Source organism: Urocitellus parryii, chromosome 4 (genome assembly GCF_045843805.1).
Source record: "Urocitellus parryii isolate mUroPar1 chromosome 4, mUroPar1.hap1, whole genome shotgun sequence".
Taxonomy (NCBI): domain Eukaryota; kingdom Metazoa; phylum Chordata; class Mammalia; order Rodentia; family Sciuridae; genus Urocitellus; species Urocitellus parryii.
This window is the reverse complement of record NC_135534.1, coordinates 186144179-186159142: the sequence shown is the minus strand read 5'-3', so window position 1 is coordinate 186159142 and position 14964 is coordinate 186144179. Positions and strand designations below refer to the sequence as shown.

General features: G+C 37.6%; 1 protein-coding gene across 1 annotated transcript in view; it reads right to left on the bottom strand.

The window, feature by feature from the left end:
* Rad23b (RAD23 nucleotide excision repair protein B) overlaps positions 1–14512 on the bottom strand; it is a 39200-nt gene extending 24688 nt beyond the window's left edge. Inside the window, exons 1-3 of the mRNA XM_026391130.2 lie at positions 14031–14512; positions 2167–2248; positions 432–511 (exon numbers count right to left, since the gene is read on the bottom strand). Of these exons, the coding sequence (XP_026246915.1) occupies positions 432–511; positions 2167–2248; positions 14031–14096 (228 nt within the window). The 5' untranslated portion in view covers positions 14097–14512. The remainder of the gene's footprint in view (positions 1–431; positions 512–2166; positions 2249–14030) is intronic.
* Positions 14513–14964: the final 452 nt, after the last annotated feature.

Genomic DNA, 14964 nt, shown 5'->3' with positions numbered 1-14964 from the left:
TGTGAAGCTCTTCTTTCTCAGATTAAGACAATCAACTAATGAGTTTATATTACACACCTTTTCTGCCTTGAGGAGTTTGTAACATTTAGCATATAACTTACCAAGCCCCTTTAAAGTACCCTTAATTAAAATTCCCAGAATAACATTTACTAGGTTTCTAAGCATATTTTAAATCACATGGTTATTTAACTACTCCAGCAAAAACAATACATTTCATATTTCAACTGTTTTAATTTATATAAAAATTATGTTAAAACTACAAATGTATAAAACCATTAACTTTAAGGTTGACTCAAGTAAATTTAAAAAATGACAGTTACATATGTAATCCTATGGAATGTATATAAATTCTGTCCACTGTGTGGACCTAAGTCATTATTTTTTAAAAGACTAACATGCATAAAGACACACAGAATGAGGATGAAACTTACTTTTGTCACCATAACCACCACAAAGTTTTTCTCATCAATTTTGTATTCTTTGAGAGCAGTATCATCATTGAGGATTTTGCCTATACATTCATAGGAAAAACAATGTTTTTTAAGGCACAGTAATCTTTGACACATAAATGAAGTCAAAACAACTTTCTATTAATCACCAATGTTAATTCTATCAATTCTTGTCCCAAAGAAAATCATTACCCAATCAGTCAAGATAAAAATGAATGGAAATACAATTAAAAAGGCATAAGCATTTGACTAAGTGATGTCAAACATATCTAATACACACAGAATGCCCAACAATTTTAAAACTGTTATTAATTATATAAAAGACTTGCTGGGCAAGGAAATATAAAACAGATCCTGAGAAATGGGAGATTATAAAGACAAAGACAATTAAATATCGTGATTACTTTCATATTCCTTAGAAAATAACCCACATTCTCTCTCCTGATGGAAGGAAAGAACAACAAAACTTCCTTCTCCTAAAAACCAGTTACTTAACAAATCAGAAATATTCCAATGTTAGAAATGTAAGATACTTGGGCTAGTGATGTGGCTCAAGCGGTAACGTGCTCGCCTGGCGTGCGTGGGGCGCTGGGTTAGATCCTCAGCACCACATAAAAATAAAGATGTTGTGTCCACCGAAAAACTGAAAAGTAAATATTAAAAAAAATTATCTTTAAAAAAAAAAAAAAGAAATGTAAGATACTAAAAGACACTTCAGAAAATGACATGGTATACAAGAAAAGAGAAAAAAAAAAAAAAGAAAAGAGAAGATGGTACAGAACTTGGTAATGCACAAAGTAAACAAATGCAGTTATACTAAGAGTCAGGACTCCTTGAGGTTTCCGTTTCCTTAATTTAGTTTCTCATTTTTAAAAATTACTGCATTAAAAGCTGCAATTATCAAACCAGAAAGGAATAGTGTCTCTATTTTTTATAGGAATTAGACAACAGGCTGACAGGCACCAAAAATTGCAGTTCTATGCCTAAGACATCTTATTAGGTTTCTGAATTCTGACCTATAAAAATACTGGGGATCACAAGGCTGGCATTTTTTCTAAACCATCTTAAAGAAATACTACGAAATTTTATCCAGCAAAGACAAAAGAATCTGCAGGCAATCAAAGACCACTGTACTGATAACTATAACAACAGCGTTCAGTACTTCCTTTGAAGAACAAAGAGAATTTTTCTCAACTAAATTTGGGTTTTGAGTCTACTTTTAACATACCTTGTCCTGGTTACCAATGAGGCTAATTAAATTTGCAATTTCCTATTCACATCTTTAGTTTTTCATTTTTAAAACTGGATCATCCTTTCCTTATTGATTTATAAGAAGTCTTAATATAAATTTAATTTTACAGGAATGATTTCGAGCACATAAACAAACACAATCAGTATAACCATTTAATGCAGATTAAAAAAAACCAAAATGCTGTTTGATTAAAAACACAAAAGCCAATTACATGATGCTTTAAAAAGATGAAAATACATAAAAATTATACCATTCAATGGAAAATATGTAGGGAAAATGTGAATAAAGAGAAGATTGAATATTAATGCCATATTCAAATGACTGCTTTCATCACTTTTATCTATACAATTATGTTTCTGACAGAATCAATTTGAATATAGTATAATTTGTAAGATAACATTTCTAAAACTAAAAGAATGTCACTATAAACAAGACAGTATATTAATTTCAATATTTAATTCATACCTGCATAAATTAATTTTTGGCCTGCCACTGGAAAGGCATCTTTCCCCTTTTCAGATTCAATCTTCTCTTTCAGTGCTTTCACCTATAGGAACAATAAAGATTTTTTTTAAAAAGCCTAAACAAAAAGTGACAATCCACACTCTGAATAAATAATGCAAAATTAAAATTTTAATATTTTAATTACAAATACTTCCAAAAACTACAATCATGTCTTTCTAATATCACACCCCCAAACTTACCATTAACTTGTACTTATAGATACAAAAGACATAATCTTCCCATTACACACAGATTTTAAGAACTTCACTAGTTGACTCGACAAATTAAAACAAAGATCTGAAAATCAAAGATTTGGTTTTGCATAAAAAGTTTATGGGCTTATTTCCCACAGAGAAGGAAAGTAAAGAAAAGTATTCTAAACTGGTCTCATCCATAATAATACTTCAGTATTAAAGGTTAAATATGAATGTTAAAAGGTAAATGACTCATTTTTAAGAGTGTTGTAATATTTCATTATAATCACTCCTGGGTTTTACAAAGACCAATTAAAACAACTGAGGAGTTCACAGTACAGTATTTAAAAAAAAAAAAAAATACAGGTGGTTCAAAGTTCAACTAAGGCTGAGAACTACTGTGATAGTAACTGACAAGAAAGGATGGTACAAGAGTAAAAACATCAAGGGAACTTGGCTCTTCCATGTGCCTCAATGGAACGTTATTTTTTGATAATGGGTATTGAATCAAGGAGCACTTTGGTCACTCAGCTCTGTCCCCAATCCTTTGTAAAATTTTTTTATTTTGAGACAGGGTCTCACTAAGTCGCTGAGATTGGCCTCAAACTTGGTGATCCTCCTGCCTTAGCTTACTGAGTGGCTGGGATTATAGGGGTGTGACACTGCACCAGGCTGGAACTACATTATTTTAAAAGCACAAGGATCATCAAGGGGGAGATTCCATTTCCTCCAATTTCCAGACTAGTTTTGAAAATTGTCTAAGTAAACTGTTCTGAGCCTATGTTAAGGGGATAAAGATAGCTGCTTTGTTCAATTAAAAAAATAGATTGGACTTTTTATTTAGCTTCAAATACATTAACATGCAAAATCTACATAATCCTTAAAATTCTGGAACCAATGAAAATACCATCCACTCCATTTCACAGATGAAGAGATAGAACCAAAATCATCTATCTCTGTGACTTAAAACTTTTAAAGCATTTTGTAAATGCCACAGTGATCACCCTTGCTACACCAATCTTCCAGAAATGGGTCAGTAGTATCACTGCTATTGACATTCCTCAATATCCAGAGATCTCAACAAATTATTTTCCACTGTTCCAAAATGTCAAAGATAAACCTAAAACAAGAATTTTTTAAAAAAGAACCCAGAAAATCAAGTCAGCAAACTTGAGAATAACAAATTACATACCATTATCTAATATATACTGTTTTTTTCTATTAGATGATAAAACTGTGAGTAAATTCAGCTCTCAGTACAGGACATAGTGGTTGAGCATATAGTGTGTGCTTATTTATTAAGTGCTGAATAAATAAGTGACCATAAAAGTAATATGAAGGAAATAACATCATCATTATTAAACAAATTAGATCAAAAAGTACCTGAACTAGAATTTGGAATGGGTTCAATGAGCTGTCCAAAATTTTGGTGTCATTTCTTCATCTCAATAACAATGATATTTACTTCCAATCCATTTAAGTCATCTCACAGGACACAGGCTGAATTCTGTCATCCATAAAATTATTGTATCTTTGAAATTACAAGATAACAATCATCTATTTCTGCTGGCTCTCAACAACTCTTCATTACACTTGCTCCAAAGCCTCGCAGATACTTTGGTCCCTAGTCTCTGCCTTCACTTCAATCTTCACTACCACTCTCTTGGACAACACTGCCATTCCTCCTATCACCTTCTTCCTAATATCAGACTCCAGTGCTTCTGTTAGGCAAAATTCTCTACATGAACCAACATAATGTAATCTCTAGCAGTATCCCAATCACTCTACAATGTCAAACTCTTCCACCTCATTTAGCTAATCTGAACCTTTTATATATCTGACTCTATACACATTTACATCCAGTCCTGAAAATACTCCTGGAGAAAAGGAAAGATACTCATTATCTATTATCCTGACCAGCCCTCTCCTCCAAATCTGATGCCCAACACCCCCTCCCCTGCTCTGCAAACTCTACTTTCTACTTTATTCAAAACAGAAAATATCAGAGAAGAACTCATCCTCAACTTCCTGCCACAGGACTGGCGCATCTTATCACATCCACATCTATCTAATCTCCTCTCTTCCCATTAACAAAAGTGCTATCCCTTCATTCCACTTGTTCTGACTCCCCCTCCAGTGAATAGTCTGCTAAACCGTTTCCCATTCTTCTCATCCCAGCTTTAGAATCAACTTCTCCCTGAAAGCCAGTTCATTTCCATTCACATTCTTTTCTCTTATGACATTGTGCCTCTGAAAATAAAACACAGCCAATATAATGTTAAACACAGTTGGTACGGATTTTACTTTCTCTCCAAAGAGAGGTAATCATAATAGCTATTTGAAAGTGCAAACACAAGCTAAACCTACCATTTAGTTTCCTAATCTGAACACTATGAATGCATCTCGTTGGCACTACACTAGTTCAGGCTAACAACCACTGAAAGTACAGTCATTTGTGGCACAACATTTTTGCCAACAGTGAACCACATAAAATGGAGCTAAAACTAATTCCCATCACAGTCATCATAACACTGTAGTGCAACACATTACCCATGCACTTGTGGTAATGTTGGCATAAACAAACCAACTATGCTGCTTATGTATTACCTGTACTACACAGGTAGTGCCTATGTATTACCTGTAGTACACATGCAGGTGATACTATTCTTATTTTCTAATGACGACACTAACACACATGAAGAGAAAAGGTTTAAGGACACAAGCTCTGGAGGCAGACTATTAAATGTGAATCCTCACTAGTTAGTCAGCACATCAAATACTGTTGTACTTGGAGCACTAATTCAGGCATTTTTAAAGCAGTCTGTCTGCCTTTGACTAAGTTTGTCAAGACAAAGTTATATGCCATTATAACACAAAAAACTGAAAACATTTGTTAAATGTCAATTGAGATGAAATGGTATCATTGCACAAACATTCACGAATACTATGCAATATTAATGAATGGAATATCTACAGTTATCTTTAAAAGGAAGTCAATGGATAAACAAAAAAAATTTTTTTAAAGTGTAGTGCTTATGTATTACCTGTAGAAATATTTTTTAAAGGACTGGAAGAAAACAAAGTACACAATGGTTGTTACTTAACAGGTCAAGGTCTTATACTTTTTGCTTCATTTACTACAACAAGCCTAGATAATTTAACCATTTTTAGAGAAAACTGGAGTTACATACATTATGCTGCAATTTTGAGAGATTATACAGGGAGGGGTAGTTCTACTACCACATAATCTAATTAATCAAAAATAACACCAATCAAATTTTGGTGGTTACCTATCAGCAAAAGAGAAAAAGATTCCCAAAGCCAAATATGCTTACAAAAGGATTTCAAAAACTTTCCTTTTTGGTTTCCATTTGAAAAACTGGCACAGGCACCAAGAAGAAGCTCCTAAATTTCTTCTCAAAAGTAGGTTTGGGATAATTTTAAAACACAGAATTGATTATATAAACATGACTGCTGACTTCAATAGAAATGGGAAAATTTCCCTTCTAGATCCAAGGAATAATAATAATAAAAAAATGTAAAACATGAAAGGACATTTCAACTGATATTATAGTATTATATGAGAAGAGAGTAACAAAGATAATCCTCAAACTGGAGTTATCATCCAGAATATATTTTCCCAACAGAAACCATGTAAAATGGCATTCAGGACCTATACATGTCAACTCAATCACATTTAAAATATGTTACTGACTGCACAATTTCAACAAGATCAAAACAGACACAACAATTGAAAACTGAGAAAGCAGAACTCCAAGAGACCCACAGATTTTAAAGTTTCTAGAGAAATAAGCTGGTCTTGGTGATGCACACCTGAAATCTTAGCCACTAGGGAGACTGAAGCACAAAGATCACAAGTTCAAGGTCAGCCTCAAATACTCAGTGAGACACTTTCAAAATAATAAAAAACTGGGGAGTGGGAGGTGAATTTGCAGTCCACTGCCATGGCTTCCATCCCCAGTTCTAATAATAATGGTAATGATAATAAAATTTCTATGCAAGCAAAGAATGAATCTAGTGCAAAAAAAAAAAAAAAAAGGAAGAAAGGAAGGAGGGGAAAAAAAAAAGCTGCCTACCTAATTCAACCAGAAGTGTGAGGGGGAAAGAGGCTGAGGATTGTATCTACGACTTGTGCATCAGTCATTTGTACCTGATCTGCTTCCTCTGCTGGAATAGGTTTACGTAATTTCTAAAGAGATTATAAAGTTCATTTGGCTGTAAAACTCACTTTTTTTTTTTAAAGTCCAGAATCTATTTTCCCAACAGAAACCATGTAAACTGGCATTTAGGTTGCTAAATAACCATGCCAACTTATCATATCACACAAAGAAATTTATCTGATCTTATAGGGAATAGATGGTATAGCAAATTTGGCAGGATCCACTCTGCTACAGTAGACTTAAATTTAGTACATTTCTTTCAAAATGGAAATGGAAATTTTACATATCACTTATCCAAAAAAATTTCTCTATTTTCAAGTCAAAACAGCAGGACTTTGTTCACTGTTCTAAACTGCTGATGTGTCAAGCTGAGAAAATGAAAATATCTCATTCACACAAACCTTTAAAAAAATGACAGTGAAAAGACTGATCAAAATAAAGAAAAACTGATAAAAGCAGAATTTGCATAAAAATATCAGAATTTATTTCTAATTTCACAATTCACTATATAACTTTTTAGACTCCTTATTTCACCTGATTTTCACATCAACTTTAAGGAAGACAGGTCAATCATTATTATCCCATTTTACAAATGAGAAAGATTTTTAAAGTATCGTGCTCAAGAACAAAATATAAATACTAAGTGGTGGCAACCCCTCTAGGAGCATTATGGTGCATTTGAAAGAGAGAAAGATGTGGAAAAAATGTAAACAGTTTTGTGAGAGGCAAGGAAATAGAGCAGTAGCTAAAGAGATGTGGCGACAAGGGCTTTATTAAGATGGGAAAAGATGCTTATGCACTCTAGAAGTGGAAAAACAAAAGATGCAAAAGAGAAAAGAAGATATGATACAGATATTAAAGAAAAGTAGAGGGATTGGCCTTAGGTAAGTATAATCCACAATTAAAAGGCCAGCAGGTATATAGACTATGATAGGACCTTGTAGAGGTTCTATCCCAATTGTTTGGAATTCTTGATAAAATAAAAACTAGGGACTATTAATAGTTGAAAATAAGAAGAGAAAATAAAAAATGTCCATATGGCAGTGAAGAACGAAAGGATGAGTGAAATGTGGACTGTTGGGAGTACACTACAGGTCAAATTAATTTTTATGTTCATGAATTCAAGTGAGACAAGTCCATGTAGCTATACATTTTTCTTTGGCTGCACTGATGTAAACACAAAATCCAGTTGAATTACATTGGGGTTTCCCAAATCAGAACAATGGTATAAGAGTGGACCATGTTGCCAAGCACTGTAACTGTACTTAAGCATTATATTACATATTATCCCAAACTCAGAGAACCTTCAAAAACGTATTTATTTTCAGAGCTACTGTCCTCATTTTACAGATGAGGAAATGGGCACTGATTGGGTAACTTGACCAAGGTCACACATCAATTGGTTCAGGGAAGACTTAAACACAGGCAGCATGGTTACAGGCATGCTTCGCCAACTCCTCCAAAGGAATGAGTATATTCACTGCCTCTATCTTAGCTGGACAAAAATGGAAGTGTTAACATGAGGTGTAAGGGCCAATGAAAAGGTAATGGGATAAAATGGATTATAAATCTCATTAGATTTGGAATCAGAGGGAATGTAGTGTGAAACACTAAGTTTACTGGTAATGGAGGAAGAGATAATATTTACTAGGAATAGTGAGGGATAGTTACATGTCCTGAGACTGAATAGTTGAAGCAGAATAAAAGGAAGATCACTAGATAATGAGATTAAAGAACAGAAGGACAGGCTGGGGATGTGGCTCAAGCGGTAGCGCGCTCGCCTGGCATGCGTGCGGCCCGGGTTCGATCCTCAGCACCACATACCAACAAAGATGTTGTGTCTGCCAAGAACTAGAAAATAAATATTAAAAATTCTCTCTCTCCCCTCTCTCACTCTCTCTTTAAAAAAAAAAAAAAAAGAACAGAAGGACAGAGATCTAGGCAAGACTATCTTTTGTAGAAAATGAAACAACCAAAACCACTTACTGTTGATTTTAATTTCCTTTAAAAAAAAATACACTACTATATACATACTCTTCACAATGTTGTATGGGTTTTTTTTTTCTTTTAAAACAATATCTACTATATGTTATCAAGCTTAGAATTACTGTGTTCAATCTTATATTTACTTTAAGTCACAAATAAAAGCAGGGACATCAAGAAAAAGAACTGGGCCCTGTGGAGCAGGCCTGTAATCCCGCTGCTCGGGAGTTCAAAGCCAGCCTCAGCAACAAGGTGCTAAGCAACTCAGTGAGACCCTGTCTCTAAATAAAATAGGGCTGGCAATGTGGCTCAATGGTCAAGTGCTCCCAAGTTTAATCCCCAGTATGAGGGGGGGAGGGTGGAGGGCAGCGAGGCAGGGGATATAATGTCAAAGATAAGTAACACTCTAAGTCCGAGGCTACTATTTCCACTTCCTCACATACTGCTCCTTGTTCAATTCACTTCCATCTAGCTTCTGGCAATATCTCTACTAAAAGAAAGCAGGTCACAAATGACCTCCAAGTTGCCAAAATCAGAGCTCTCATTTCTGTTCTCATCTTACTATTAACTGCTCAAGCATTAGATACATTTGACCCTTTTTCCTCCTACAAACTTTTTTTTAAATACTTACTATCTCAAATGTTACTCCTTAACTGATCTCTGTTTATCTCCAAGTATCAGAGCAGCTCAGGATTCAACCCTAACTAAATCCATCCTCCTAGCAACATTCTCACCAAAGTCCAACAATTATAAAAAGCACAAAAGTTAATTACATACAAAACTTAGGTATTAGAGATCAATTTTCTCAAGGAATAGGCACTGAAAACAACTGCTGGAGATCTCATCCAGTCCCAGGGCTTCAAGTTTACCACATACGCTGGCTATTTTCATGTCTCTATCTCCAGCCCAAACTTTTCTCTAATCCACCCTCATAACAAATATCTCCACACAAATATTTAATATTTAACAAGCACGTTAAATTTGAGTTCCTACCCTAACTTCTAATCCTGCTACTCTCTCAGCCTTCCACATTTCAGGAAAGAACACAAGTACTCACACAATCTGTATAACCAAAATTTAGGTGTAATCTTTGATTTCTCAATTTGTATCATTCCAACCCATCAAAAAATTCAACTCTCCCTTCCCAAACATACCCCAATTCCATCCTCCACTCCCACCCTAATCCAAACTGTGATTGCTTAAAAGTATTGTGCAAGCCTCCTAACAGGTCTCACCGTTTTCCTTCTTGCCCACCCTACATCCACTTTCCCTACAGCATCAAGGTAACTTTCTAAAATTATAAATGAAATTCCCCACTGCTGATGAAGGCTTCCCATTTTACCTCAAAAAACCCTAGCCCACAACACATCCTCTGGCCCTTTGCCTAACTCTAATCTCCCCTTTACCTCAGCAATACAGGTCTTTTTTGATTTCCAAAATACACTCTTAAATTCTTTTTAAAGGTCTGTGCCCTAGCAGTCCCCTACAGAAAACACTCCCCTCATCTCTGAATGCTCATTATTCAGATCTCAGACTAAATGTTACCTTACCCAGAAAGACCTTCTGTGACTAGTCTATTTAAAAGTCAAGCACTACACCATCACCTCACACTATTCAGTTTTCTACACAGCACTTATCATTGCCTACTTCTTTATATTTGTTTTTCTGTATCTTATCCCTCTAGAATATACATACACATCATGAGAGTCCAGCCTGGCATCTAATAGTAAGTACTTAATAAATATTTGTTAAATAAATGAATCAACATGCAAACACACTACACTGAGGGAGCACTGACTTGACATTTCACCAAAAGAATGTATTTAATTCATTAAAAAGATTTCATTATGTGCCTACAATGTGCCAGGCTCTGAAAACACAGCTCTGGTAGAAACCACACAAGACTCCAGTTTCTTCACATATCTGTTCTACCAATATGCCAAGAACCGTTCATTTCACCTCTACAATATGGTACTTTATGTACTACTACTCAATGTTTAAGGCACTGTATATAGCATGACTATATTGAAAATACAATAAATCACAACAGAAACAATCTGTTGGTAAATAATGGCTAACAAATACTACACACAGAACTAATACTAAAGAAATACTTTATAACAATCACCATCATCACAAAAATAAACCACAAATGAGGTAACTGTAGATTCCTGTACAACACACTAAATATGCTGTTTATAGAAGTCAAAACTTCATAATTCTCTTATCAAAATCATCTAATGTACAGTTTTAATGTCACTTATATAGTAATGTAACTTCATTTCAGGTCCTGCATTTAAAGTTTACTGGCTTCCCACTCCCATTATTTAAAGCACATAACCAGTGTCGGGGTTAGCACATATAGGATAATTCTATATACCACATACTCCTGTTGCAATGATTTCAAAATTTTTATTCTAGAATCTGCCTGTTCTTAATTAATGGCTGTAAGCAGCACCAACAAAAAACTAAGTGACTTTGGATCTGAGCTTAAAAACTATATGCATTCCATTTTCTCCTAAATGTCCATCACATCAAACTGTTGAATTTTTATCTTTTAAGAATAGCGGTATATCAGCCATCTCACAATGCTTTAGTATGTAGGTTATTTAATTATCTTCTATATTTTATAGTAAGTCAATCTATTAAAAATAGAATATCACATAATGAAAGAAAAGTCTCCCCATCTCACTTGTAACACATTTCACTGTTTCTTATTGCTTATATGTTCTTAAAGAGGAGATGCACTACTACAGTAAAAATAAAAAGAGCTTTGCAAAGGTTAACAATAAAGGCAGTGCATGATAATGGTCATGCACTGGTAAAAAATAATAAGGGAAAGACTTCCAACTTTCAAAAAATAGAGCAAATAAAAACACCTTTAAAACAAATTATCTTGCCTTTTTCATTTTCTACTACCCTTTTTAGCCAGAGCAGTTAGGTCAATAAAGCTCCCATTAGACCCAAATCATGACCTTCCTATAAGTCCCTGTAACTCCTCCAGTCCAGCCAGCATAGCTCACTAAACATTTACTTATTCAACAAATGAATCTTTAATACCCACCATCTCTCAATCTTCTCTTCCTCCTCATGCTCATCTAGAACCCAGGAAGTTTCTATACTAGCAACCTTAAGTTATTTAATTTCCCTGGTTCGTTCCAGGTAAAAATTGAACCAAATTTTAAGCTACCAAAATACAGATCTGAGAAGCCCAAATCTATTAATTGTAGGTATACCTACAGATCTCACTAAGAATTCTATCCTTTCTTAAATTTTAGATCTATTTCTAAAACCTCTCGTTACATAGTTTCACAAACTAGAAACATCACACTGAAAATTATTTTCAATGTTTCCTTTTTATAGGAATTCTAAAGCACTGTATCAAAAATAAACACTAATTATGAAGTTAAAATAAGAGCAGGGGGTATGGCACACTGGCAGATGTCTGAGGCCCTGAATTGATTCCCACTACAAACAAAAAAAAGATGGAATTAGAACAGTTGTTTTGAAAAACTTTTTTTGAACTATTAGCTTTTACATTTAAATTAATAGCAACAATTTATATAAATAATAACAAAAAGTTGAGGAAGCCATTGTAACAATGAGCTTACTGAAAATATAGTTGGGTAATATACTAATACATTCCCTGTAAATTACTGGAAGATAAATGTAGTTGAGAATTTATACAAATGTTACAGACTCTGATTTCAGTGGAGTATGGAGTCACTGCAGAACTTCAATACACCACACATTAAAAAAATAAAATAAAATCTTAGGTTTTGGTAATTCTGACATTAATTCTGAATATGATGCTGATAGTTATAGTGGCAAAAGGGCACCAACATTTATCACCACAAACAATCAAAGGCAAAGAGGTATTTTATTTTATGTAGTTTTGTTTAAAAATTATTCAAAACAGTCAACTGAATTTTAACTTTCATCCTCCAATTTACTAATACACAAGTAGTAAGGGAATGTTCAAGAAAAATTCTATTCTATTCGTAATATCAGTCCATTGGATGTTGACAATTACTTCTGAGGACACTGAAGTCTCTCATATATAAATCTTCCGAAACTTTAAGAATTTATTATACACGCTACATATGTTTTACAACAATGAAATATCCTGATATTAAGTCATTGTGTTCCACAACTGTAAAAAGGTTAGGAACTCTCCTTTAAGAAAGTAAAGACATAGAAAACTTTATAAGAAATCTAACACTGCATCATCACTCAAAGGTGTCCAATGATTAAATAATCGATTTCATTTACTGACGGAGAACAAAATACCACTTAATCCATACATTTCTACAGGTATTCCTGTTTAGATAACACTAAGTAATTTTCTCTAGCAAATGAGTTACAGGGCCACAAAAGGAACGGAGTTCTATTTAACACCAAGGCCTCATCTTAAAAAAAAAAAAAAAATTATATGGAGGGGGGTAAGCTGTAAGTTGCTAGTTTAAACCTCGTACTGTAACCATCTTGATGGTGTACAGCAGCCCAATCCCAGAACATACAAGCGAATTTACATTCATGACATTAAGATTCTTGGTAAAAAGTTTAATTAACTTTAACCGTGTCACTTTTTGCAGTTAGAAATACAGAAGAGAGCATCAGAATTTATCAAGTGAACTTTTGAAGTATTTAAAACCCCAACAGCTGAAGCCATTTGCAGTTTTTATGTATTTCTCCTCTTGAAAGCTACTATTCGGGGATCGGTCATAGAGGTTGCAGGGTTCCTTCCAGAACTTCTGAGACAGAACCCGTTAAATCTGAAGCTGAGACTTGAGCCTGGATTCGAAGGGCTCTCAGGCAAAAAAAAAAAAAAAATCTTCACTAACAGGCCTCAGAGGACAATTTATGTGGGTGTGGGTTTGGGTGGCCGCACGGCGGTGGTAAAATAACCTGTGATAACACAAATCAAAGGTCTAACAATTCTAAGGAGAAGGGGCAAAGAATTCCTCTTCCCCACCTCTCACCACTCACCTCTAGCAGGCTGCAGACAGAACCTGATACTTTTTCAAGGCTCATCATCTCAGGTTACCAACTCCTAGACCTTAGTGCCTAACCAGGTCCCTGCAGGGGTGGTGACGACGCCTACATCGCCCTCCCCCACCTGTGCACCACACCAGCAGGCCAAGCTCCACGGCCCAGGCGGCCCCGTCCTCCCCTCCCCTCCCCCTCCCGCCTCACACCACGCGCTCGAGCCGAGGCCTCCCGTGCCCGCGGGCGTGTGCTCCACGCCATCTGCCTCCAGGAGACCGGCCTCCGTCTCCCCTTTCTCGGGCCACAAAGCCCACGGAGCATCGGGAGGGTCGGCCCGCCGCACCCCGCCGGGGCCCAGCTGCGCTCTCCCGAGGTCCCGGCTGCGGGCCCGTGCGCCGCCCCCCGCCCAGGCCTGGCGGGCGCCTGGAGCTCCCGCACGCGGCCGCCCCCACTGGGCCCGCGGCCCCGCCGCACGTACCGTCTCCTCTGGGTCGATGTCGATCTTGAAGGTCTGCTGCTGGAGGGTCTTCAGGGTGACCTGCATGGTGCCGCCGCAGCTCCGCTGCCGGGCCTGCGCCGGGTGGGGGCCTCTGGGCGGGGTCTGTGGCCTGGCCGCCCCGGGGTCGCCCGCGCTCCTCGCGCTCTCAGGAGGAAGGCGGTGGGGGTGGGGGCTTGTCACATTCGCCTTGCGGAGCGGCCTCTCCCCCAGCCCGTGCCTGGGGCCGCGCCGCTGCTCCCGCGACTGCGGCCTTCCCTGCGAGCTCGAGCCGCGTGCTTCTTCACGCGCCGTCCACTGAGTCCACAGGAGGAGCGAGGGGACCCACGAGAGCAGCTGAGAACCCGCTACCTCACCACAGGATGGTGGCCGCCATCATCGTGACTCGCCGAGACGTGCCCCCTCCCCCACCAGAAAAACCTGGGGGATGGGGCCGGGCTGTCCAAGCGCGCAGGCGTAGGGTGCGGCGAGCTTGTGCGCAGGCGCAACCAGAAACTCCGCCCCGGAACTGGGGGTGGGGCCGCTGGCGGCCCTGGAATGTTGGAGGCCGGGATCGGGTGTGCGCAAGCGTACACCGCGGGCGTCGGTGGCCCTCGGGGTTTCCTTGTCGCGTCTGCTGCCGGGCGCGCAGGCTACCCGCCTCCGGTCGCCGCCCCGCCTACGTTCAGACTCCGCCCCGCTGCACGAATTGCGCAATCCGTCGCCGGGGAAGCGCTACGTGGAGGCACAGCTGAGAGTGGATGCTGAGCCTGAAGCCAAGGAGCCAGAGGGCGGTAGTCGGGGCGGAGTATAAATGAAACGGTCGCGGTAACCACGGTGGTGGGTCAGCACTGTGAGGCGCTGGCAGCTGTGCGAGCTTTTGTGGTGTCGACTCATTTTTAAATCCCAGAGTAGACTTCCAACTCCAGACTGCCTG